This window comes from Heteronotia binoei, chromosome 11 (assembly GCF_032191835.1).
Source record: "Heteronotia binoei isolate CCM8104 ecotype False Entrance Well chromosome 11, APGP_CSIRO_Hbin_v1, whole genome shotgun sequence".
Taxonomy (NCBI): Eukaryota; Metazoa; Chordata; class Lepidosauria; order Squamata; family Gekkonidae; genus Heteronotia; species Heteronotia binoei.
The window spans coordinates 10,164,247-10,191,033 of NC_083233.1; the positions used below are offsets into that span (position 1 = coordinate 10,164,247).

At 44.2% G+C, this 26,787-nt stretch overlaps 2 protein-coding genes across 2 annotated transcripts in view; one reads left to right on the plus strand and one right to left on the minus strand.

Moving 5' to 3' along the window:
* The window catches only part of ZC3H12B (zinc finger CCCH-type containing 12B), a 70,228-nt gene extending 50,828 nt beyond the window's left edge, over positions 1–19,400 (plus strand). The window contains exons 2-6 of the mRNA XM_060249624.1: positions 10,850–11,590; positions 12,670–12,809; positions 13,996–14,230; positions 16,924–17,030; positions 17,971–19,400. Of these exons, the coding sequence (XP_060105607.1) occupies positions 10,989–11,590; positions 12,670–12,809; positions 13,996–14,230; positions 16,924–17,030; positions 17,971–19,394 (2,508 nt within the window). The 5' untranslated portion in view covers positions 10,850–10,988 and the 3' untranslated portion in view covers positions 19,395–19,400. The remainder of the gene's footprint in view (positions 1–10,849; positions 11,591–12,669; positions 12,810–13,995; positions 14,231–16,923; positions 17,031–17,970) is intronic.
* A 5,942-nt stretch (positions 19,401–25,342) lies between these two features.
* LAS1L (LAS1 like ribosome biogenesis factor) overlaps positions 25,343–26,787 on the minus strand; it is a 51,462-nt gene continuing 50,017 nt past the window's right edge. The window contains 1 exon segment of the mRNA XM_060249984.1: positions 25,343–25,657. Coding sequence (XP_060105967.1) covers positions 25,567–25,657 — 91 coding nt within the window. The 3' untranslated portion in view covers positions 25,343–25,566.

Sequence of the window (26,787 nt, forward strand, 5' to 3'; positions counted from 1 at the left end):
AGTATCCTGAACATTTGCAGAAAGAAACCAGAAACTAGAATGCTAACTAGATGCTGTAGGTCTATACCAATTCCTTAGACTTCTTTCAGTAAAGGATCAGGCAAAAAATGGACTCTCACAGACTGGTCATATTTACTATTATTTTGCTTGAATTCCACTCAGAAAGCTGAGAGTCATTTGTGGAGGGGCACGCAGCATCCTCTAAGCCAGGCACTTACTGGATCTGTATTTGTTTAGGTTCCATGAACTTACATCTAGGACTCTGATATTATCTAGTCTGCTATGAATTTTTTAAAAGTACTTTTCACTTTTCCAGATGTGTGTTTAAGCCGCATTGATTATTCTTACATTTTAAATTGGTGGGGGGGGGGCAATTGGCTCAATTTTGAAGATGAAGCCTTCCCAAACGGCAGATGCTCAGTGCTGAATTCTAAGGTTTGTGTTCTGTTGTCATCTGATTCACAGAGAATGGGAAGGCAGGCTTCGGCCGGAGGTAGGACATGCCTGATAGCGCTGTCTGTGATGGCAGGATGTTAAGGAGTAAAGAAGCGAACAGTTTGGAAGTTCTTCTAAATGTAGTTACCAAATCTCACTTTCTGGTAATATTAAAACTGTTGGCTTTTTGATTCGTTCAAGAGGGATCGGTTCAACAGAGACATCTCTGTTCCTCTTTTTACAAAATAGCAGTAGTATTTTTTTTTTGAAGAAAAAACCTGAGAAAGTGGCCTCAGCCTCTATGCCCTGTTTTGAGACCTCCAGAGGAACTGGTTGGCCATAGTGTGAGACAGGAGGCTGGACTAGATAAACCACTGGTCTGATCCAGCAAAGCTCTTCTTAAGTGATACCAAAGGCTATGATTTTTGAAAAGCTACAAGCTATGTCCATTACTTTTACATTTTATATGGGGCCTGAGTCTCAAAAATGAACAAATCCTAAATGCATCAATGCTATTTGAACTGAGGGAGACTTGGGTTAGGATGGCCGCTTGTCCAGGAGGTTCACAGGGTGTCCTTGGGCTAGCCAGTCTTTCCTGGTCTAGCTACAGGGTTGTTCAGAGAATAAAAGGGGGGGTTGGGGGGGAGAAACTGTTGAATTCCTTGGGGACAGCACAGTGTAAAGAAGGATCAGTAGATCCTGCTGACTTATCCTGGTGAATTTTGTAGACATCTGTGTGCTTTACTCAGTGCCACTATTATTTAGTCCCTATTTTGCACCCTATTTTGACGCCTTGGTCACTTCAGCAGTTTATTTCCAGTGTTTAATAATGTCCATGTTGTGTTCTAGAATATGCTTGTTAAGTATTGTGTAGGAGGAGGCTGCAGTTCCTGGGTTGGATCCACCCAGCTTTTTCACTCAGTCTCACCAACTTCTGTCCTTACTAAAGCCCCTCATCCCACACAGCCCTCTGGCCTTGCAGGTCCTCTGTGGTGGTGGGACACTCCCCCCACCCCGCTGTATTATTGTGACCCTGAATGAGGCTAAAAGTTTGTATTGTAAGTGTTATAAAATGGCCCATGCCTCTCTTGTCTTTTCATCTGCGACATTCAGGCAAATAAATCATCATTATATTATAGTTGTCATAACTGTAAGGCTGCGATAACATAGTTCGGCATGCCTTTGTCCTGTGCCATTAATATAACTTCTAGCTTGAGGAAGGGACTTCAGGTTTCCTTGACGCTTCAGCCACAGATAGAAAAGCCAGATTGAAGGCCACCCGGGATCGGGCCTTCTCTATTGCAGCTCCACTGCTGTGGAATCAACTCCTGGAAGAGGTACGGGCCCTGCGATGCTTAGATCAATTCCGCAGGGCCTGTAAGACCCACCTCTTCAAAATAGCCTTCAACTAATGACAAGCTAAGAAAGTGCCGCTGAAATTGCTTTTAGCTACTGAATTCTATTGAAGATTTAATGTTTATAGCACCATAATGTTAATTTTAATATAACCTGTAATCTATTTTTAATCATGATTTTATAAGTATAACTGTCGATGTATAATGTATTTTATGTTGTGAGCCGCCCTGAGCCTGCCTCGGCGGGGAGGGCGGGATATAAATAAAAGGTATTATTATTATTATTATTATTATTATAAAAGGGAGAAATTGCAAAAAGCCTTTTGTGTTATCTCTAATCAAGCATTTCATGTAAGAGTGCCAGTTGTAGATGTGTGAAAGGATCTAACCACTTGGAAGAGAAACCAGCTGTGGCTGCAGTATCCCTAAAGACAGTCCTTTCCCCGTTGTATATGTGATGGGGCAGACTCACAGTCTAGCTGTTACCTTGCCTGCTTTGTCTCCAAATGACATGGAACTGAGGGTAGTTAAACAAAGGTTCGTTGATATGCATTTTATGGTTTTAGGACGTAATGTGGATTTTTCTTTTTAATGGTAAGCATCTTTGAGTCCTTCTTAGGACGTACGTGGCATGGAATTGAGGGTAGTTAAATAGGGGTGCTCACAGAGAGTGATTAGACTGTGGCGTCTGCAACCAGAGGATGGAGTGGTGGCCATGGTGGGAATGAACAGCTCTAAAAGGGGATTAGATAGATTCCTGGAGGATAAGTCCTTCAATGGCTACCAGACTGTTGGCAGGGTAACTAACACAGAGTAGGAAAAGGTTTGTTTAGGAGTTAACATACTTGACAGGAAAGGGGGAGAGGCAGAGGTGGGTTCCTAACTACCTCCCTAGCTGAGAGAGAGGGCAGGACTGAGTGCAGCACTTCCCAGAAGAGGGCGGAAATTGCCCTGAGAGCAGCAGTCTGTCCACAGACGAGGAATGCCACTTAACAGGAGAGAAGGTGCTGACCTCGCTATCCTATCTAATTGTCTTCTTGCCGCCCCCTGCAGGGTGGTCTTCTCTTCTTTGTACACCAGACATTGCTTTTTCAAACACAGACATGGTGACTGAGGGGCACTTCCACAATCTGGAGTTGGGAGTAAGCAGTGAAGTGGCCAAGTTTGCAGATGACACTAAATTGTTCAGGGTGGTGAGAACCAGAGAGGATTCTGAAGCTCTCCAAAGGGATCTGTTGAGGCTGGGTGAGTGGGCGTCAACGTGGCAGATGAGGTTCAATGTGGCCAAGTGCAAAGTAATGCACATTGGGGCCAAGAATCCCAGCTACAAATACAAGTTGATGGGGTGTGAATTGGCAGAGACTGACCAAGAGAGAGATCTTGGGGTCGTGGTAGATAACTCACTGAAAATGTCAAGACAGTGTGCGTTTGCAATAAAAAAGGCCAACGCCATGCTGGGAATTATTAGGAAGAGAATTGAAAACAAATCAGCCAGTATCATAATGTCCCTGTACAAATCATTTGGATTACTGTGTGCAGTTCTGGTCACCGCACCTCAAAAAGGATATTATAGCATTGGAAAAAGTGCAGAAAAGGGCAACTAGAATGATTAAAGGATTGGAACATTTTCCCTATGAAGAAAGGTTGAAATGCTTGGGGCTCTTTAGCTTGGAGAAACGTCGACTGCGGGGTGACATGATAGAGGTTTACAAGATAATGCATGGGATGGAGAAAGTAGCGAAAGAAGTCCTTTTCTCCCTTTCTCACAATACAAGAACTCGTGGGCATTCGATGAAATTGCTAAGCAGTCAGGTTAAAATGGATAAAAGGAAGTACTTTTAGGATTAGCATGTGGAATTCACTGCCACAGGAAGTTGTCTGGAACAGTGAATTAGGTCTTATTTTCATAATTGCTTCCAAAGCTGTATGCAGGACCCCACCACAAGAAAGTCAATGGTACATGCAGGACTGGGCAAGGTGACGTGTTTTCTGCTGCTGCAGGAGTGTTAGTGTGCATCAGTGCACTGAAGCTAGGTTGCCAGAATCCCTGGAGTTTGGGGGTGGAGCCTGAGGAGAGTGGGGTTTGAGGAGGGGAGGGACTTCAATTAGGCAGAATGCTATAGAATCTACTTTTCAGAGTGGACATTTTCTCCAGGTGAGCTGATTTATGTTGTCTGGAGATTAGCAATAATCCAGGAAGATCTCCAGTTACCACCTGGAGGTTGGCAGCCCTAATTGAAGCCAGTGCTCCAGAGTCCTGCAAATGTGGTGGCCTTTGCATAGCCACAATTAAACATGGCTCCGGTGGCTGGAAGTCTGTCCGGTGTGTGGCTGCCACATCAGAGGAGGTGAGGAGCGCTGTGATCAGGCATTGTGTTCCTTAGCTGAGTCATACACTGGGTTTTTTTAAAATTCAGAATTCCCCTTTTTGACTTGAATACTTGGACCGGATTGCTAATCAAGGGATTCACCGATGCATAGGGCAGTTTTCAGTTTCTGCCTGTGGTAACTTAAGGCAACAGCATGCTTTAATTTTAAAATAGACCATCTCACTGCAAAACTATTCCGATATTGCAAAATGTGTCATCAGAATAGTCTTTACTGTATTAGCTTAGTTTTGCTTATTTGCCTGGTAAATGCTGGGGAAAAGTTGGTGGAAATAGTAATGACATTGTCCAAAGCCAGTTTTTCTTAGCTGTATAATTCACTATAGAAAAATAAGTTCCGAAAGAGACCTTTACTGCTTAGGGGTTATACATGAAAGGAAGTCATACAAATGCAAAGAATCTGCCGTTCTTTAAGCAACCCCTGTAGATAATTTCTTTTGCCATTCCTTGGCCACTGCATTTTTTAAATTATATCAGTTGTCAGCAAAAGTGTATAAACTGCTTAAGAGCTACCTTTAAATTTGAAAGCTTTTACCTTGTTAATGGTTCCTTATCCATTACAATACAAGAACTCGTGGGCATTCGATGAAATTGCAGAGCAGTCGGTTAAAACGGATAAAAGGAAGTACTTCTTCACCCAGAGGGTGATTAACATGTGGAATTCACTGCCACGGGAGGTGGCGGCGGCTACAGGCATAGCCAGCTTCAAGAGGGGGTTGGATAAAAATATGGAGCAGAGGTCCATCAGTGGCTATTAGCCACAGTGTGTGTGTGTGTGTGTAGATAGATAGATATAGATATAGATATATATAATTTTTTTGGCCACTGTGTGACACAGAGTGTTGGACTGGATGGGCCATTGGCCTGATCCAACATGGCTTCTCTTATGTTCTTATCCTCTTGGAGAGGAGTGACAAATGGAGTGCCTCAAGGATCTGTCCTGAGATCTGTTTTGTTCAGCATCTTTATAAATGATTTGGATGAAGGAATAGAGGGAATGCTTATTAAATTTTCAGATGATACTAAATTAGGAGGAGTCACAAATACAGTAGAAGACAAAGTGAGAATACAGGATGCTCTTGACAGGCTGGAAAACTGGGCTACAAATAAAATGAATTTTAACAGGGGTAAATGTGAAGTTCTCTGCATTTAGGTAGGAAAAACCCAGTGCATCATTATAGGACGGGGGAGTCTTGTCTTGGTAGTAGTATGTGCAGAAAGGATCCAGGGGTCTTAGTAGACTATACACTGAACATGAGTCAGCAGTGTGAAACGGCAGCTAAAAAGGCCAGTGTTGTATCAAAAGAAGTCGTGTCCAGATCATGCAATGTGATGGTATCACTTTACTCTGGTTAGACCTCACCTAGAGTATTGTGTTCAGTTTTGGGCACCACAATTTAAGAAAGATATAGACAAGCTGGAACGCTTCCAGTGGAGAGCAACAAAGATAGTGAGGGGTCCAGAGACCAGAGGCTGAAAGAGCTGGGTACCTGGAGAGGAGATGGCATCTTCAAGAAGGGCTGTCACATAGAGGATGGTGTAGAGTTGTTTTTGTGGCCCCAGAAGGTCAGACCAGACCCGACAGGTTGAAATTAAATCAAAAGAGTTTTTGACTAAACATTAATAAGAACTTCCTTACAGAGCAGTTCCTCAGTGGAACAGGCTTCCTTGAATGGTGGTGGGCTCTCTGGAGGTTTTCAAACAGGCTGGATGGCCATCTGACAGCAATGCTGATGATTCTGTGAACTTGGACAGATCATGAGAAGAGGGGCAGGAAGGGTTGCATCAGTGCTTAGTTCTCGTGGCCCCTTCTTAAACGCCCAGGGAAATGCTGATCAGCACTTTAGAGTCATGTAGTAATTTTTCTCCAGGCCAGTTTTGCCAAGGATCCTGGAGAGGTTTGGGATTTTTTTGCCATCTTCTGGGCATGGGGCAGGGGTGGTGGTGGGGAGGTATTTGTGAATTTCCTGCATTGTGCAGAGGGTTGGACTAGATGACCGTAGAAGTCCCTTCTGGAGAGCCAGTTTGGTGTAGTGGTGAAGTGTGCGGACTCTTATCTGGGAGAACCGGGTTTGATTCCCCACTCCTCCACTTGCAGCTGCTGGAATGGCCTTGGGTCAGCCATAGCTCTGGCAGAGGTTGTCCTTGAAAGGGCAGCTGCTGTGAGAGCCCTCTCCAGCCCCACCCACCTCACAGGGTGTTTGTTGTGGGGGAGGAAGGTAAAGGAGATTGTGAGCCGCTCTGAGACTCTTCTGAGTGGAGGGCGGGATATAAATCCAATATCATCTACTTCTTCTCTTCCTCTTCCTTCTCCAACTCTATGATTCTATACTTCTACCAAAAATTAACATTTCTCTTGAGTAATAAGAATAATAATTGACATATCCAGCCTCTCTTTCATGGGTTTCAAGGCAACTTATCTGATCTGACAAGACCTGCTTTGTTCGGCAGAGGTGACTGTATCATATACCTTAGACCACCATGGTCCAGTCCACTTTCTATCTTTGTAAGCAGCCTGCCATATTTACAGTTCTAAGGTTGGATTTCTACCAATCCTTTCTGCTACAGATCCTGAAGGACGGCAGATGCTGAAGGCGGGGGAAGGGGGGGGTCCTTCTGTCTGCTTCTTTGCCTCAGGAGCAGCATTTTGTGGAGCTCGGGGGTCTGCAGCAGGAGAGGAGAGGCAGTAAAGTTCTGCTCTGCCTTCAGAACACTTTGTCTGCATCCAGCCCATGGCATTTAAACAGATAGTTTAAACATGGCAAGGATGGTAAATCTTGAAAAATGCCATTTATAGCCACGAAGTTCTCAAGTTGGCAGCACAGTGCAATTAAAGTAGGGGATGTTTTGAGCACTTCCGTTTTATATACCGCCAGTTGATTTTCAATAAACAAGTAAACACTGAAGCTTTTCCCCTGTAAACAAGGTTCCATTCTTCAAAAGGAAGTTCCCATGTCACAAATATAAAATCGTGTTTTACAAATCGCTGTGCTCGGTGGGACCAGGAGGCCTCATGGCTCCATCTTGCCTGTTGCCCTTTTTTGAGGCTGGTCTTCACATTTCCTTTTTAAATAAAAAGGTCCTTTATGCCCTCACCTGGATGGCTCAGACTTGCCTGATCTTGTCAGATCTCGGAAGCTGAGCAGGGTCGGTCCTGGTCAGTGGTTGGATGGGAGGACCACCAAGGAAGTCCAGGGTTGCTACACAGAGGCAGGCGAGGGCAAAACCACCTCTGAATATCTCTTGCCTTGAAAATTCTGCAGGGTCGCCATGATTTGGCTGTGACTTGATGGCTCTTTCCGCCACCATTTGTACTGAGTACACTATTGCACACCTGAAGTTCAGGATGGGACCCAGAGGCCAGGGGTAAAAGAAAGGCACCCCATAGGAAAGCATGCCTTGGAGACCCCTGGATGTACCATTGCTTTACATAAGAAAGGAAGACCAGCAGTGGCGACCCCCCACCTCTGAAATGCCTCTCGCCTTGAAAACCGACAGGCTCCCCATAAGTCAGCTGTGACTTGATGGCCAGAGATAAAGATTCAGTTGTTTCACAGGAGAAAATAGGAGCACTCCTATACTTCTGTCCTTTCACCTAGGTCACTGTCTGAACCTGTCCCCATTGCACTTTGATAAAGTTTTGCTACCTCCTGCTGTATTTTGTGTCGGTCTGTGTATTTCGGTGGCAGCCTGTTATGCAAAAGTGGTAATAACTTGACTGCAAGAGTTTCTTCTTTAAAAGAGAATACCCACCGAACAAAACCAGGCATCCCAGAATGTTTAATCTTATGACGGATCTGATCACACTTACTAATAAATGACTGCAGCTCAAGCTGGCTCAGCAGTATCCTTGCGCCTGTGTGGAAGGGGAGCAGTGCTCTGGCCATTCTGCCTCCACGGGTGTGAGGTCTTAGAATCAAGATGCATCTGTCAGGTTGAGCCTGCCATGATTTCTTTCTTCTGAATGACAGTTAAGTTTTGTTTCTTTAGTGCTTGCCTGTAACTATACCTTGTTCAGTGGGCGCAGGAGGGAGATGGAGGACAGAGACCTCGTTATGCATATCTTCTTAAGAACATAAGCGAAGCCATGTTAGATCAGGCCAATGGCCCATCCAGTCCAACACTCTGTGTCACACAGTGGCAAAATTTTATATATATATATATATATACACACACACGCACACACTGTGGCTAATAGCCACTGATGGACCTCTGCTCCATATTTTTATCAAAACCCCTCTTGAAGGTGGCCATGCTTGTGGCCGCCACCACCTCCTGCGGCAGTGAATTCCACATGTTAATCACCCTCTGGGTGAAGAAGTACTTCCTTTTATCCGTTTTAACCTGACTGCTCAGCAATTTCATCGAATGCCCATGAGTTCTTGTATAGTGAGAAAGGGAGAAAAGGACTTCTTTCTCTACTTTCTCCATCCCATGCATTATCTTGTAAACCTCTCTCATGTCACCCCGCAGTCGACGTTTCTCCAAGCTAAAGAGTCCCAAGCGTTTCAACCTTTCTTCATAGGGAAAGTGTTCTTGTTGTATGTCAAAAGCTTGCTTATCTAGTTGTTACAGTAACGGGCCAGTTTGGTCTGGGAATGCAGCAGCAGCCTTGGAGGTGGGGAAGCCTTGGAAGATGCCTGAGTCTTGTAGTGCCAGTTTCGCTCCTTGAAGTACAAACCTCTACGGGGATAATATTAGGAGGTGGGGATAATATTAGCCCACGTTTTTGTTGTGTATAATTGTAACCCTTTTGCCTATTAGGTCATTCCTGGCAATGGCTTTCCAGCAGGTCATTTCTTGTATCTGACTTTAATCAATCCTATTCCTATGAGTAGGGATTTGTGGAGTTGATCACTGGCAGAACCTTACAGCATCCCTTTCCACCAAGAACTGGGGCACATCCCAGCCAAAGGGACTTAGTTGTGACCAGGATGGCCCGTTGGTTTCATTGGGGTTTAGATGTGACAGAAACTAGTGCACGAGTGCATACGGACAGTTTTTCAAACGTCATCCGAAACATGTGCCTCAAAGGCAAAATAGGGATAACTGGAGGATATGAGGCCTTGGTAGCTAGTCATATAGGAAGAGCCAATGTGGAGTGTTGTTGAACAGTGTTGCCCTGCGATCTGGGAAACCAAAATTAGAATCCCTGCTCTCCCCTGGGAACTTGCTGGGTGGCCTTGGGCCAGTTACATACTCTCAGACCATCCTATCTCAGAGGGTTGTTATGAGAATTAATTGGAGGGAGGGAGGACAACGTTGTCAGCCACTTTGAGAAAGGCAGAGTATAAAAGCCCTCTCCAGCCCCACCCACCTCACAGGGTGTCTGTTGTGGGGGAGGAAGGGAAAGGAGATTGTGAGCTGCTCTGAGACTCTTCAGAGTGGAGGGCAGGATATAAATCCAATATCTTCATCTACCTCACAGGGTGTCTGTTGTGGGGGAGGAAGGTAAAGGAGATTGTGAGCCGCTCTGAGACTCTTCGGAGTGGAGGGCGGGATATAAATCCAATATCTTCATCTACCTCACAGGGTGTCTGTTGTGGGTGAGGAAGGGAAAGGAGATCGTGAGCCGCTCTGAGACTCTTCGGAGTGGAGGGCGGGATATAAATCCAATATCTTCTTCTTCTTCAATAAAAGAAACAAATAGCCACACCGATATCTTTCCTTGCATTGGGACAATTGTGGACTGTAATATAGGGATCAGCCTTTAGCCTGGCTATTTAGTAAGAGTTTTGAAATAAGATAAAACTGCACAAGGTGCAGGCATAGAAGTCATGGCCAGCAGGCACATTGTTCAAGCTGGATTGTGTGCATGCCTTCTGGTTGGAATGGGACAGACTTTCAAGGTAGCATGTCCTGAGCTCTGTGCTTGACAGTGCTCATCAGTGCAAAACATTGTTCCAGGAGGGGAGCTGCTGCTGAGAATTAAACAGAGCCAGTTTGGTGTAGTGGTTAAGTGTGCGGACTCTTATCTGGGAGAACTGGGTTTGATTCCCCACTCCTCCACTTGCACCTGCTGGAATGGCCTTGGGTCGGCCATAGCTCTTGCTGGAGTTGTCCTTGAAAGGGCAGTTGCTCTCAGCCCCACCCACCTCACAGGGTGTCTGTTGTGGGGAAGGAAGATAAAGGAGATTGTGAGCCGCTCTGAGTCTCTGATTCAGAGAGAAGGGCGGGGTATCAACCTGCAGTTGTCAGTCGAGGGGAGCTGTGTTCATCTGTGGCAGCAAACGTGAACCAGACTAGAGCCCACAAGTCTCCTCTTTGTTTAGCAGACCTCGCAGCTCCCCATTCCCCAAAAGTGAATTATTTCAGTTAGTCATCATGACTAACTCAGCCTATTGATTTCTGTAAGACTGAACTACAACTGACTTCTTCTGGCTTGGCCCCAACATCTTCAATTCTCAGCAGCGGTTGTGACAGGCAGCTGCTTGATGGTGCATTAACCTTGGCAGTGAATTCGCTCTGTAGGCGGCACAGGTATAATAGTCATCGCTACCTTAAATGCAGTTGTTGCGGGGAGCGAGGAGAAGGGAATCTAATTTCCTGGGACGAGAATTGCAAACTTGGGTGTAATGAAATGAAATAAAACACCTATTGTAAACATATATTTTGCAGGAAATCATTTTGCACAAAGTTTAATTCCGTGTGTTGTGTCTTTTCCCCCTCTAGAAGAACATACGGTTGGCTTTTATGCGCCACCAATGAAACCCAGCCTTGGAAGTAGCCATCGCGATGCTGCAGAGTACCCGCCTCAGGCTGTTGTGGAAGTGAGACCGATTTAGGAGTATCTGGCTTGAAGCTGAACGTGATGACGGCCTGGTCTATGGTGGAAAGGTTGAAAATGGAGAAGAGGCATCGCCCGGAAGAGACGCCTCTGGAACAGGACGGCGGGGATTGCAGTGCTGAGTCTGAGGAATGGACCAGTTCAGAAAGTGAGCCGGAACAGCCGAGCTTCAGGAACAGCCCCAGCAACGCCCACTGGAGGGAGAAAGAGATTTCTCACAAGCCTCATCGGCAGCTCTGCCGCTCTCCCTGCCTGGATCGCCCCAGTTTTTCACAGAGCAGCCTCCTTCAGGATTTGAAGTTGGAAGAGAACAAAGCCAACTTGAACAAGGAATATCAGTCTAAGATCGACTTTGCTTTAAAGCTGGGGTATGCTGGAGATCAGATCCAAGCTGTGTTGAACAAGCTGGGGCCTGATGCGCTCATCAATGACATTTTAGCAGAACTGGTGAGACTTGGAAACAAGGCTGAGAGTGAAGGACAAGGCAGTACTGGAAGTACTGCCAGCAGCACTGGTCCTGGGACGAAGGAGTCAGCTAGCCCTGAACTGTCTCTGGAAGATGAAGTGGTGGACAGCTCGGACAACTTGAGACCGATTGTCATTGATGGCAGCAACGTGGCAATGAGGTAGTTTGGCAGCATGACGGTACTTTGAAGAAACACTGGGCTGCCCCTGCATGTAAATGATTCAGATAGAGGCCACCATCACAGTAGATTTTGTTCATTAAGTTTATTCATTGAAAGAGAGGTTTTCTGCTTGAAACGGGGGTAAAATTGAGGGGTGCCCTCTTAAAGGGCAATTGTGAGAGCTGTGTTGGGAAAAAAAAGTGAGTTTAGTGCTTTGTCTCACAAACTGCTTTGGAAGCTTCTTGGTTTCAAGAAGTAGTGTGACTTCATCTGCACTGTCACTACCTTGAGATGCGTTGCATTGTTGCTCATCTGTGTGGCTATGCAATGCCTGACATATAAGGAATTATAAATGATACGTTTGTTATTCAGCTAGATATATTTTAAGAATGCAGCACTGAAAGCGCTTTTCCAGTTTGGCAATAAAAAATTGGTGTGCAGTGTATTGTGCATCTGCCCTCCCTCGGAGAGTGATAGGAACAACGTTTTTGACATCATATTTATTTATTTTTAACTTTTCCAAAGGGGAACAATTGGCATTAATGGCTTTAAGCAAATAATTGATATTTAATTCATACTCTAATCAGGTGTATTTTGCTATGTGCAACAGATCTAGAAAGCGATATAAATGTTGCAAACCATTCACTCAGCAGCCAGTTTATATTCAGATCTAGCTGGAACTCATTACATCAAAGCGTTGGTTGAAAATGGAGGCTAGGCTTTTCCCCTCCCCCCTCCAAATTTATTTGATTGTTCCTTATAATGCATTTCCTTTCTCTGGTTTTCGGATACATTAGGAAGCAAATAGCACCGCAGACCTTCATAACATGGGGAGGGACGGTGGCTCAGTGGTAGAGCATCTGCTTGGTAAGCAGAAGGTCCCAGGTTCGATCCCCGGCATCTCCAACTAAAAGGGTCCAGGCAAATAGGTGTGAAAAACCTCAGTTTGAGACCCTGGAGAGCCGCTGCCAGTCTGAGTAGACAATACTGACTTTGATGGACCGAGGGTCTGATTCAGTATAAGGCAGCTTCCTATGTTCATAGCAGTGACCTCTAAAATACCGTGCTCTCTTTTTCAGTCACGGGAATAAAGAAGGATTTTCCTGTCGGGGGATTCAGCTCGCTGTTGACTGGTTTCTGGAAAAAGGTCACAAAGATATTACCGTGTTTGTGCCTGCATGGAGGAAAGAACAATCTCGACCAGATGCACCAATTACAGGTAGCAGCCCAAACGCAGGCTTGTTTTTTCAACTGGCAAAACAGTTGCTGTTACCAAGAATACAGCTGTGGAGGTCACTCGTGTTCCCTGTTGCAGTGGCAGTCCTTTTTTTTTTTTTAAAGAGCATTCATACTCTTTGTGACACTATAAATCCCATCACTTGGGATATGTATGTGTATATGTAGCTTCAGTAGACTTGGGTACCAAATGAATGTTTGAACTGTGAAATGGTTGCAAGGGCCAAGAAAAGTCACTTAGTGAGGCAGGTGACTGCTTTCTTCAGGCCTACCAACTGTGTGTGCAAGTTAGCTGGATTTTGTGGTGCAGGGAAGATAAAGTATATTGCAGAGAGACCAGTGAACATTCCCTTCCAAGTTTTCATGGGCTGTAGAGCACTATATGGGCACTATATGTGAGGCTGTTGCCTTTGCAGAATGCCAGGATCCTTCTTCTCCAGAAGGGTTTCTTGCACTGATCTCCCCAGCACACTCCACATGCATTTTCATCTGTGAAACTTGGAATGATTCTCATTTTACAGACTTAAGAGACACTGGCTTCTCCATTGTCTCCTTAAAAATTGTTAGAGTGATAGCATATATCATACAGAGGCCCCTTGTGGCTCTCTTGCAATTGTATCTTAAATTATTTGTCTCACCTGGTGAGACTTTAAAGTAGGATTGATGTAAATTGACATCCCTCCTATGGCTTATCTGTAGAGCATCTGTTCGGCATGCAGAAGGTCTCAAATTCAATCCCTGGCCCCTCTACGTAAAAGGATGAGTAGTGAGTGATGTGAAAAACCTCTACATAAGACTCTGGAGAGCCGCTGCCAGTCTGAATAGACAAGACTGACTTGGATGGACCAGGGGTCCGATTCAGTAGAAGGCACCTTCATGTGTTCATGTTAGGTTTTCATAACTAGGCAGGTATCACTGTCAGCCTTAAAGATGGCAAAGAAAGTATAGTGATAGTGAAGGCAGGGCACGCTATGTGATGTGAAAGGCACACACTGAGGAAAATACCTTTGAAATCCTTTGGTGAAAGGTTGTGGCCCAAGACTGAGCCAAATAATGTTGGTCAAGACTTCCTTCTGTCTGTTCCAGCAACAGAGTTGCTAAGAATGGCATCTTCCTTATCAGGGCATCTTGGTTTTGAAAGGTTCTTGTACAAACGTAAATTTTTGCAGATCAAGAAATTTTACACAAACTGGAGAAGGAGAAAATCCTTGTCTTCACACCATCGCGACGAGTTCAAGGCAGAAGAGTAGTCTGCTACGACGATCGCTTCATAGTGAAACTGGCTTATGACTCTGATGGCATCATCGTGTCCAACGATAATTACCGTGACCTTCAGAACGAAAAGCCAGAATGGAAGAAATTCATTGAGGAACGGCTGCTGATGTATTCTTTTGTGAATGACAAGTAGGTTTCCTTTTTCACGAGTGGGATTTCTAATCTTAGCATTTGAATACCGGAAGCCCTTTGTGCCCATTCCCGCTAGTGAGACCCAGTTTGGTGTAGCGACTAAGAACAGCAGACTCTAATCTAGAGAACTGGGCTTGATTCCCCACTCCTCCACAGGGTGTCTGTTGTGGGGAGAGGAAGGGAAGGCGATTGGAAGGCACTCTGAGACTCCTTCAGGTAGCGAAGGGCAGAGTATAAAACCAGCCTTCTTCCTGATAGCAGCCCCTTATTTGCACACTGGAAAAATCACGAAAGTGAAATGGTTTAAAACAACCACCTGTCGGGTTCCCTGACAATTGGGTCAGAGTGTCAGATGGTTGTGCTGTATTGAGGTGCTCATTCATATTCAGTCATTCTTATTTCTTTGCACTGTATTACAACCCTATGTTATACCCTCATAACCTGGACTTTGTATTCATTTTCTCCCTTGCTCAAACATGTCTCAATCTGTGCTGCCCAAGTCAATATTTGGGCACAAAAAATCTTGAAAATAAAAATTAGTCATGTACCAGAACTATACCTCTTGAATATTTGTAGACAAAACTTTCCTACGACAAAACTAAAACTATTACTATACATAGTTACTGTTGCCAGAATACTTTATGCTAAGTATTGGAAGACCAATAAAATCCCCAACAGAGAGGAATTCATTACCAAACTGTTAGATGCCGCAGAATCTGATTTAATGTCCATAAGATTAAGAGATGGCAATGTGCAAAAATGCCAGGAGGAATGGGATCCCATATATAAGTGGGTAAAAAGTAAAGGTGTTGATTTGGAGTAACAGAAGTTTATTAATCCTCTCCATTCCTTAGTGTGAATGAGTTTGTAGTTGTAGTGGTTTTTCTTTTCAATTGTATTGTTGTGTATTCCCTATTGTGTTCTATTGTGTTCTATTGTGTTTTATTATCTTTTCGCTTATTGTTGTTTTGGATGTATTTGTTTCTTTTTATTATTTGTTTGTTTGCTTGCTTGCTTAATAAAAAACTATATCCAGATATCAATCTGTGCTTGCTTTGGCATTTCACTTGCTGGTAACTTTTCACAAGATGCGCAGGAGGAAGACTTTGGCAGTGGAATTGTTATCTGGTAGCTGTGGCAACATCTGGCTCTGACCAGATGACCTTGAGCACCGGGAAGAGACTCTCTATGTTATACGCCTAATCCTGGGGACCTTAATGGACAGGGGTTGGCTTTAGCTTGTGCACCTTTTCTGCTTGTTATATTATTGGTTCTGTTTGTAAGTTACCCCATTCTCAGCAATGGCTTCACAGCATGCAGGTCTGTTGCTCTGTATTGATCTCCAATCAACTTCTGATTATTTTCACATGTGCTCAGTTGACTGGGGTCAGTAACTGGCAAAACTTCACACCACCACCATTTAGCCGCCCTGAGCCACTTGGTGGGAAGGGCGGGATATAAATCATAAAATAAATAAATAAATAAATTTACTGTAGTTCAATAAAGTGTAATATACTACCACATACATGTACAATGTTCATAATCAAGGATCACACACAATACAATTAAATGACAATTTATAATAGCTACTGTTCTGTAATTCCATTTTGACTCTGTCTCTAAAAGTTATACAGCCCCAACCTTGTATAAAGGGAGCTTAAACAAGATCACATTTTTGTCCCAATTTTCATATGGGCATCTAAGCTTCAATCGCTTCCTTTAGCAAAGTCTGTTCCTTATAGAGCAGTGAGAACAGATGAGCAGATAAGAGAATCCACGGAATATAAACGAGAGAGAGAGAGAATTCGTCCTTTTGAAACTTACAGACAGCTTCGTATGTCTTTGTTAACTCAGTCCATCTTTGCAATGCAAATATTCTTCTCAGAACCACAGAGAGATACAATTCATACATGGATCAACCTTCAAACAATCTCCATCCAGCTCTTAATTCAAGCTTGGGCTGTATAACTTTTAAAGTGACAGAGTCAAAACAGAATTCCAGAACAGTAGCCAGGTCTCATTTTGGACAAGAACTCACAGGAGCAGAGCTCCAGAACCTCGTAAATTTTACTGTGCTTTCTTCCTCCCCCGCCTCCCCCGCCCAACAATACTTGCTTCTGGGGCTCCATTGTTCAAACCCCTGTGGGAATTTTGCTATACTTTGAAATTTGACAAACTTTCTAATATTTTTTCTCCGCAAAAAAAATGGGAAAATAACCAAAACATATAAAGCAGACGTGGAAATCTTCATCATGCCACTGTGGCCACATAGGAGGAAGTAATTTAAAAAGTATGATGGGAGTCAGGTTTTATTATGACAAGAAGCATTTGAAGGTAGACGCTGAGCTGATATAATTTAGTACACCATCTGGTGATGTCAGGGGTGCATGGCATATGCAAATGAGTTATGTAAATGAGTTGTGCTAATGAGCTCCGGCACCTGTTTTTCTACAGAATGACCCGAATTGTTATAAATTGTCATTTAATTGTATTGTATATGATACTTGATTATGAACATTGTACATGTATATTACACTTTATTGAACTACAGTAAATAGCGGTGGTTGTTTTAAACCATTTACTTCGACGATTTTTCTAGTTTGTCCTATTGACACTGTAGCCTGTATATTTTTGGGATTATCCTTATTTGCCCACCAGCTGATAACCTTTGCCTGTCTACTTTTCACTAGGTTTATGCCTCCTGATGACCCGTTAGGAAGGCATGGCCCCAGCCTTGAGAATTTCTTAAGGAAAAAGCCTGTTATTCCAGAACACAAAAAGCAGCCATGTCCCTACGGTAAGTCTTTAGGACTTGGAAGATTTTGAGAGATGGTGTGAGCATGTCTCTCTCTCTCTTTTTAAAAATAACACACATGTGTCTATGATGAGAAGCATGAAGAGCGCAGCAGGCTGATGGGGTGGAAGGAAGGGGCAGCATCCCCCGAAGCCTGACTGGAAGAGAGAGGCTCTTAGATGGCCTTTGGAAGCAGTCCCCAGTGAAAGATCCCCAGTTGAGCTGTATTTTATGATAGCCCCAGTATAAAGAAAAGGAATAAAGATCATTGCTCATAATACAGAAATAGAAGTGTATAGTGATGACCCTAAAATAACCTCTGCATTCAACTATGTACTATACATAAAAGATGCATGGGTCTGAAGGACCCTGTGTTCTAGAAACAAGCACAGAATAACATTGTGACAAAAATATGGAAGTGCTCAGTGTATACTGGTGAATTACTGAATCTTGTAACTGTTGCATGGAAATTAGAGCAGCCATTGATTTGTTAAATTGGATCTTTCCCCATACTATAATAGAGTCACACAGCTTTTTTAGGTGTTTCCCAGGGGGAAGTAGTGTACAAGCCCAGTGGGGGTTTTGTCTTAGATTCTCCCTTCCCCCAGCAACTGCCCTTGCTCACAAGTAGCTTGCCGATTTTGGTACAAGGGCGCGCTATTTGAGAAACACAGTCATGGAGTTTTCTTGCCAAGAAGAATGAGGGCACTTGCCTGTCTTCTGGGGTATTTGCAGTGTCATCCTAAACAGAGTAACTTCTTTCTAACTTCATTGATTCCATGGCTTAGGATGGCACTGTTATGAACCCCCCAGTATCCTGAATGCCCACTCTTTATTTTTCTCCATTCATGTTCAGGGGGCCAACTAAACCAAATTCTCTTAGTGGTATTATCACAAATCTCTTATAAAGGATCTCGATCTAATCCGCGAAGTCTTTTTACAGGGAAAAAATGCACCTATGGACACAAATGCAAATATTACCATCCTGAACGAGCAAACCAGCCCCTGAGGTCCGTAGCCGATGAGCTTCGCATCAGTGCCAAATTATCCGCTGTGAAGACTATGAGTGAAGGAGCTTTGGCTAAATGTGGCACGGGGACCTCTCTTTCCAAAGGAGAGATCCATTCAGAAGTGAAGCGCATCGCTCCGAAACGTCAGTCGGATCCAAGCATCCGTTCTGTGCCTGTGGAACCCGAGGACAGGCTGTTGATGACCCGGAAGTCAGAGGCCAACTCTGTTCCTTCCCTTGTTTCTGCATTGAGTGTACCCACCATTCCGCCTTCTAAAAGCCATGCTGTTGGGGCATTAAATACCCGGTCAGCAAGTAGCCCTGTTCCAGGATCATCTCAGTTCACCCATCAAAAGTCATCACTGGAGCACATGGCCAGTGTCCAGTACCCTCCCATCTTGGTGACCAATAGCCATGGCACTTCCATCAACTACACAGAACAGTACCCAAAATACGAGTCTTTAGGAGATCATGGGTATTATTCCATGCTCAGTGACTTCTCCAATTTGAGTATTAGCAGCATGCATAATGCAGATTATTATGGGGCTGATCTAGACCAAGGTATCTACTCAAGGAATTCTAGCCCCTGTCCAGACAGTTGCTTAAGCCATACGAGTAATGATGCTTATTCCTCTTATACTGACTTGTACCTAGGCGTAGGAGATGCAAATCCCGAAGATAGTGTTAAGGTTCATCGACTCCCCCCACAAAGCCATCTTCAGCCATTCTCCCACGCCTACCACGAGAACTTAACCAGAGTTCAGAGCTATGGTACCGAAGGGACAAAGCATCTTCCTCGCAAACATTCGGCTTCCCACTTAGCACTGCATGTCCAACACCCAGTTGTTGGCGCACGATCCAGTTGCCCAGGAGACTATCCGGTACCCCAGAATGTTCACCCGTCAGCCACTGCCCAGCCAAGCCGTGCTCTTGTCATGACGAGGATGGACAGTATTTCTGACTCTCGGCTTTATGAAAGTCATCCCACTCGACAAAAAAGGCCACCCCTCTGTCGAGAGCAGCACGCCAGCTGGGACCCCCTGCCCTGTGCAACTGACACCTACGGTTACCATTCGTCCCCCCTGAGCAGCAACCTCATGCAGCCGTGCTATGAGCCCGTGATGGTGAGGAGCATGCCTGAGAAGATGGAGCAGCTGTGGAGGAATCCTTGGGTGGGAGTCTGCGGGGAGCCCCAAGAGCCCCACATTATCCCAGAGCATCAGTATCAAACCTACAAAAATCTCTGCAACATTTTCCCTGCAAGTGTGGTCCTCTCTGTAATGGAGAAGAATCCTCACATGACAGACGCACAGCAGTTGGCAGCTATGATTGTTGCCAAATTGAGAACGGGGCGTTAAAAGGAACATGGGGGTGTGGGTTTTTTTTTTTTTGAGCTTCTCTTTGGATTCTGAAAGATAAATAACGAACATGCAGTGCAATTATTTGGGAGGAGATCTCCACAATCCAGAAGATAGACTTGATTTTGTAAATATTTTCTAACTGCGGCATACAGCTGTGTATATTGTTGTATCGATTATATTTAATATATGTGTGAAGCATTCTGTAAAATCAGATTGTGCTATAAATAGAAGTATTTAAAAGGGATTTTTAAAGTGGGGATTTTTAAAAAGGCATTTTACAGGAAGTGCATACCTTATGCATGGATGTATCATTATTGAATTCGAAAGGTCAGATGTTGGTATGTCTGAGACAGATCGTTCAAAACTATTAGCAATTATATTGCATGAGTCAGTGTATAGTTTCAGTATTAACTGCCATGTTGCTTTGTAGCAAATTGGGCGTTTTTAAAATAAGCCTCGATCACTTGAAAAATCCTCACAGAGAGTTATTTGGCCTGTCAGGGATTCGTCTTCAAAGAGCTACAACAACACAAGCCCAGTCAGGTGACAGGAATGTGTCCGCAATGTGTCCTGAAGAGCAACTGCTCACTAACCCACAGGCTCCAGTGTGCATTGATGCTTTTGGGTACGTAGGGGCTACCCAGATCACTGTTCTGACATGGGAGAATCCGCCTTGTGCACAGTGGGAATTTTCTGCTACTCACAAGAAGTGTTGCCTCACCTGAAAAGGAATAAAGGGACAGTTAATGTCTGGGGGGGAGTGGGGAGGGTGCACAATGGCAGCACTGGGGCAGCTAGGTAGTTATAGCTGGTGCTCTTCAGGGCACGAACAATCGTAGCAAATAGCGAGTAAAATGATCGTCAGCTATCTTTATACAGGTGACGGTTTGCCCTCTTGAAAGTTATGGATTGAGCGTCTGATTTCAGGAGCCAACTCGCTATAGATGAAGATTCAACTACCAATTACAACCTGGTGAAGTTGTAACTTCTCTGGTTTAAATTCTGCTAAAAGCTGTGGGTGTTTTGACCCAAAGCATACCAAAAACGGTTGTGCCTAATGGATGCTCATGTGTGAATAAGCAAATTAGGTGCCCCCCCCCCCCCCCCCGAATCGCAGCCTGTTTCGGATGATGTTTCAAAGCAGGCTGAGCTGGAAAAGGAGGCTAAGAGCTTTTGCTTCCTGCCAGATTGCTTCAGTTTTGCACTTTAAAATCCATGCAAAGGTGTGCATGTAACTTCCTGGAACTCTTTCTGACAGGCCAAAAGCTGCCAGTCTTTGTGCCAACCGGTATTTTGCTCAGGGGTGGGCAGCCTTGTAGCTGAGCGTCCCCCCCCCCCCCCCCCGAGAGGCATTGGTGAGAGTGATGGCTTTTTTTGGTGTGTGTGTTTCTTTTTAAAGGCTGCACTGACTGGGACACCCTTTTTAAATCCATGTGTATTTCAACATTTTGAACCACTGCTAACTCGACACGTCTCGAGCTAGGACTTGTTGACTTCTACTGTAGTTTTTTTTCATGAAAGTTGAGAAGGCCTACTTTACGGCCTTTTGTTTCTTCATGAGAAGGTGTGACACTGCCTAAATGTTTCTTACTATGAAACACACGGAACGTGAGGCTGCAGTCAGGGTTGTTTCTGGTGTTTTGATAAGGGCTTGCACGCTGCTTTCCCCATTATTCGCTCATTTGTTAATCCCGGGGGCCCAGAAGCAACACAAACCATAACCCAAGAGATTGGATCCTGCGTTTGAGTTGTCTGAAGGGTCATTTGTCTTGGGCCAACTTGTGTACACTTTGGACGGTTCTGTGGAGAGGCCGATGGTGCAGGAGATGGGGTATCCAACTAGCTGCTGTATGTGGTGATCGTTCCAATTGTGCAGGTGGCCTGGGCTAGATCTGTGTGGATCTCTTCTGCTAAGTGCTTTCTCCCAGTGCAAGGAGCCCCCGTTGAGCCTCGAGCATCAAGGGAGGACTCTTTGCGCCTGGGGAAGGCACCCTGTATGTAGAATGAATCTGCAGGACCCGCCTTCATTTGTCTTCACTGAAACGGGCAGGCTTTGATCGACCGGTGCCCAAAGCAATTCGCTTTTGCCAGCCTGCTTGTAGGAAACGGTGCAGGAAAAAGCTGTCTGGACGTGCCCTTTGAAATTCAGTCGCAGATGACATCACGTTGGCTGGCTCAGGGGACTCCCTTTGCCTAGCATGGAGGCTATTTCAGGATGTCCAACACAATCTAAAACGGAGTGGCAGAAGTGGCATTCCTCGCTGGGGGCGATCACCCAGAGCTCTGACTGTTGCACCCAGTCTTTGCAAAGGGCACAGGGCTTTAACTGGTACACCATCATGCACAGTGATGGCCAATATCTTTGGCGTTTAAATCTGGGTGGGTTTTTGTTTTTTAAAACTCTTGGGTCAAATTTCTCAACCAGCTTGTCAGAATGCGATCTCTTTTGTTCAGTTCTTTTCTACTTCAAGCAGCTGAGAGCAATGCCTCAAATAACCAGAAATGACCTTTTGTTTGTTGATACAAATTGTATCTCTTTCTTGATTGTATAAAATAAATGTACAAAAAGCCATCTCTAGGTTAGCTTCAATATTGTACTTTCATCACTATGTTTGCGACACTGTGTGTCGCACCAAAGTAGCCCATGGAGGATTATGAATCTTTTTATTTAAAAATGGGCGCTTAACAGTTTCTAGAAGAACAAAGACAACTTTTCGAATCCACTTTATTAATACAACGTGCACAAAGTGTGTACGGTTAAGGGCACTATGCTGCATAAGTTATCTTGAGTCTATTTATTAAATGAATGCATTCTTGCAATGGATTTCTTTTTTTTTTTTTTTGTAAAACGTATCAGTGTTAAATTAAGGTAGATGTCGATATTTATATTCAGAGCTGTTAACATTAAAACTGCTGTAGTTCCTGCTTTTGTTCTCAACGGAGAATTGCTACAGTATGATTTTGGTTCAGTGCAAAATTTATTCACTCTCTTGCATGGATTTGTGTTTCTGTGTATGAAAACCGATGTATTCCATTATGCTCCTGTTTTAAGGTAATCTCTGGCAAGGGACTTGGGAGGAGTCGGTCAGCAAGTGCATGAGCTTTTAATTGGCGATATTTTCTTGTAACCGTCTTGCCATTAGGTTCTTAATGTATCGAGGGTTTCTTCCAAGTCTTTCTCTTGAGGGTTCTTGAGAAGAAATATTGCTCTTCGTGAGGTCGTGGCACCCCAGAACTGTAGCATATGCCTCTTCCTTAAACCAGGAGGGATCCCCCCTCTCCCTAAAATGGTCCCCCCAATATTTTTTTCGCACAAAGCTTCTGTTTCACAGGGCAGGGAGAATGAAACACTCTAGGAGCCTCCACATGCCTCCCTGCCGTTTATTTTCCTTCAAGAAACTTTTATGCCTGGTTCAGTTTATGCATCTTGATATGTTTCTGTTAACCCTTTTCTCTACTAAGTATTTGCTCATGCTCGTTCAAACACACTGACATTTCACTGCGTTCATCTCTTAAGGCAGAATTGCTTCTACCATAGAAGGGATACAAAAAGTCGCTTTTACCCATCTGTAAATACCAGACTTTGCTTTAAAATGCTCTTTTTGAGAGTATTCAACTTTTAAAAATTGTGTAACAAACACCTTCACAGTCTCTACCTGCATATGTTTTTAAATGGCCCAGTGGAGACCAAACAACAGGGATCTCCCACTTGTCAAATATTAATTTGAAATTTGTGTTTCTGTGATTTATTCCTGAAAGTGCTGACATTTGCTAGGTGACTTGAGTTGTGTCTGGAAAAACACCAAAAGGCATTTCTTTGAATGTGATATTAAGTTAAGTGCTTTTGTAGATAGTAACTGTTACCTTGTATGGTTTTTGCTCGTACCTGTTATTTGACTACTGTTCCTGTTGATGCATTATTGAGCTACAGTAGTTTGCTTTCCTCATTTGTAGAATTAAACATTACTGTTTAATTGTTATTTAAAAAATTCTAAGATCTCTTTGGGTTTTTTGGTTGACCCAAATATAATGTAAGTCTCAATGACAAAGAGTGACGATGGATTTTAAAGCCAATTGACCTGATCCAGTGAGAGCAAAGCGTATGCAGAAGCTGGCTTGTGCACACGCGGCAGAATCCAGTGGTGCAGCTGTCTTGAGATGCTCATCCAGAGCTGATTGAACTAGCTGGATGTGCCTTTTGATGCTGCAGACGATGCACGCCACGATCCGCGGCCACTGCCGTTGGCCATGTGCAAGTGGAGCTGGTCAGGGCCAGCATGTGGTGTGTCTGTTTTGTGCAGTGCTTGATTTCCAAATGCATGCTTGAGGCATCCACTGGCATGGGCATGCATGCGGCCTTTTAAAAAAAAGTGTTTTATAAAAGTGGTTAATATAATTACCAAAGCATCATCTTGCGGGGGCGGGGAGGGGCAGAAACCAGTTTTACTTAATGTGAAAAACCTATGCCTTTGTGGGGGGGGGGGGATCTGAAGATGATGGACTTTTCCTAACAAGCCACTTGTACATGTTTCCCTGTCATGCCTCCTGTGCAGGGGGGCGGGGTATACTTCAGTAAATCTCTTCTAGATAGGACATTACCTCAGCAGCTCTCTGATCCCACCAATGTGAGTGGGCCAAATTTTCTGACAGGTGTGTCTGTCCCTGGTGTGCATCTGAGCAGGTGGTTGGAAAGTCTACTTGAGAGCAGGGAAGTGACTGCTGCTTAGAAAACTGACCAGAGATGTGTTACTGTGTTTTGAAGTGCTAATTCGAAGCAATTACGAGACGTGCTGGGCCGCTGAACAGCCAAGGGTTCAGAGAGTTGTTCTTTCTTTGGCAGACGTCTTGCCCAAGGGATCCGTCCACCTGCCGCTTCTGACGAGTAGCCCGCCCCAGCCAGGGCTTCAGCAGTAACCTGCTTCCCCGAAGGTCATGGGGCCTGCCCATTTGTCGGGCAGGACCTAGTGAGCATGTGGGACATTTTAGAGTAAGGCACTCTTTTCCCATAGGCATGCGGTTTGTACACACACAGCCATCCGTTCCGCTGTCCTTTCATGCTGAAAGAATGCAAGCGATCATTCACCGCCATGGCCGTTTAGTGTGGCTCAGTCTTATTTTGTGCTTCAGGCCCACCATTTGCGCTGAGTGATGCACACAAATTAGTTTTTCTATGGCTGCATCCCCAGGGTGGTTTCGGGAATGTTCGTTTTATTTTCCTCCCCCTTCCTTAGTGCAATTCTGAATACCAGGTTGACGTCGCTGTTTTATATCCCAGCCTTTACGTAAATGTATTCAGTATTCAATAAAATTATTTGCGTACTCCATCACCTTTGAAATCGTCTTGTGTATTTCTCTTTACAACTTTTGGAAAAAACACTTAACAGGCTTTAGTTGAAGTAGGTTTCGAAACACATGCTACAGATGACAGTGCCCTCCCAAGATTTCAAAATCCTTTATAAATTCAAGAGAACTTAACAATATTCCTTTTTTGCTGATTTTGTCTGCTGACCTTCAGAAACAAAATTTAGGGGGGCTTCATAGGCTGGCTAGAGACTCACCATTAAGCATCACTATTGTGCATAATTAAGAGCCCCGTGGTGCAGAGTGGTAAAGCTGCAGTACTGCAGTCCTAAGCTCTGCTCACAACCTGAGTTCGATCCTGGCAGAAGCTGGGTTCAGGTAGCCGGCTCAAGGTTGACTCAGCCTTCCATCCTTCCAAGGTTGGTCAAATGAGTACCCAGCTTGCTGGGGGGAAAGTGTAGATGACTGGGGAAGGCAATGGCAAACCACCCTGTAAAAAGTCTGCCATGAAAGCAATGTCACCCCAGAGGTGGAAACGACTGGTGCTTGCACAGGGGCCTACCTTTACCTTTATTGTGCATAATAAGTAATTAAGCTCTGAACTGGTTCCAAAATTGTAGAACACAAAGAATATCCCATATTCCTTTTTATAGGTTTCCAGTATTTTTTATTAAAATGCAAAATAAGTATCAATAGGCGCTTGTTCTATTATTAACCGCTAATGTAAAACAATGAGTTTACACATTGTCCCTCACCATAATTTCAGGGCAAAAATCACACCCTGCTGTTCTGGACAGGAAGTCAGTGTTGAGTCTGGGCCTTCTCTTCTCTCTGGATGCCTCCGTGTGTCCAGCCGCCAAAATTCCACTCAGAAAAGCTGAAGGCCGCTTCTTAGTTTTTGGAGCTCGCTCTGGGTCCACAATAATCCCTCAGCACCTGACCCGTTCCATTCTGAGGAGCTAGCGGGAAGAGAAAAAGTTTCAAGCAGTTTCTTCCATTAAGCACACTATTATTTTTGATCCTTAAAGGTTTTTTTAAAAAAGAGGTAATTGCTACAATCTACTTGTTGGTCATAAAGCAAGCAAATGCTTCATCATTTTACCTCATTACCACCGAAATGAACATCAAACTGAATTAAATGCACATGTTGTACTTCAAGAAACTGACATATCAACCAGCATTATTTCTATATTTTTTTCCTTGAAGCAGGTGCTTTAAGCCTGCCCACACCAGGTGTAAGGAACAGACTTCATTTGTCATTCAGAATCTTAGGGCTGCTCTATGCTATCATGGGCAGGTCACAGTAAGCAGCAGCCGATCTGGGAGATATAGACAAACCCCCAGAAATCTCATCTTCGGGGCTGAGCCAGAGAGCCACAAGCGGCAGGCTGAATGCACATTAGAGCAAGCTTTGAGAAATTTTCTTTGCTCTTGGAGTCAGCCTAAAAATTTAGTAGCCAAGCTCATTTTTCAGCCAACAGGATTTTTGTATTTTAACACTGGTTCTAATTATTCTTACTGGGGGAAAAAAAATCTAATTATTACCCCCCCCCTCAAAAAAAAAAAATCTTGCCACCCTGTCTTACAGTTTTATTAAAGCTCTGACAAAAGGTTGGGGGAGGATCTCATTCCCCCTCCATTATTTTTTCTCTCCCTTCCCTGAAACCCTGAAACCTTTGTGCTTCAACCTCAATGAAATTTCTAGGTGCCAGAGTGACAGACAGCCTAGGCTTTGTCAAGCCCTGCTCTAGAGTTCCCTCCTCCTGTTTTCCCAGACTGCAGTGGGTTTCAGGGGTGGGTGGGTGGGTCAAACCTATTGCAGCATAGCCCACAGGAGTGCGGGAGGGGAATACAAGGAAATAAATCTGCTTTGGCAGTACTGCCTTCTTCTGCAAACACTTGGAATCCAAAGCATAATCTGTATTCTGTTTTATGAAAAACTTTGGTTTTACTAGAGGAGTACATTACTGAACCACAGTGAAAGTTTCCTTTTCACTAGCTAACAGGTCCTTTCGAATACATGAGCTATGACTGGAGAACTTCCTGCGTCAACAGCCAAGCAGCTCAATCAATCAATCATTTTATTTAT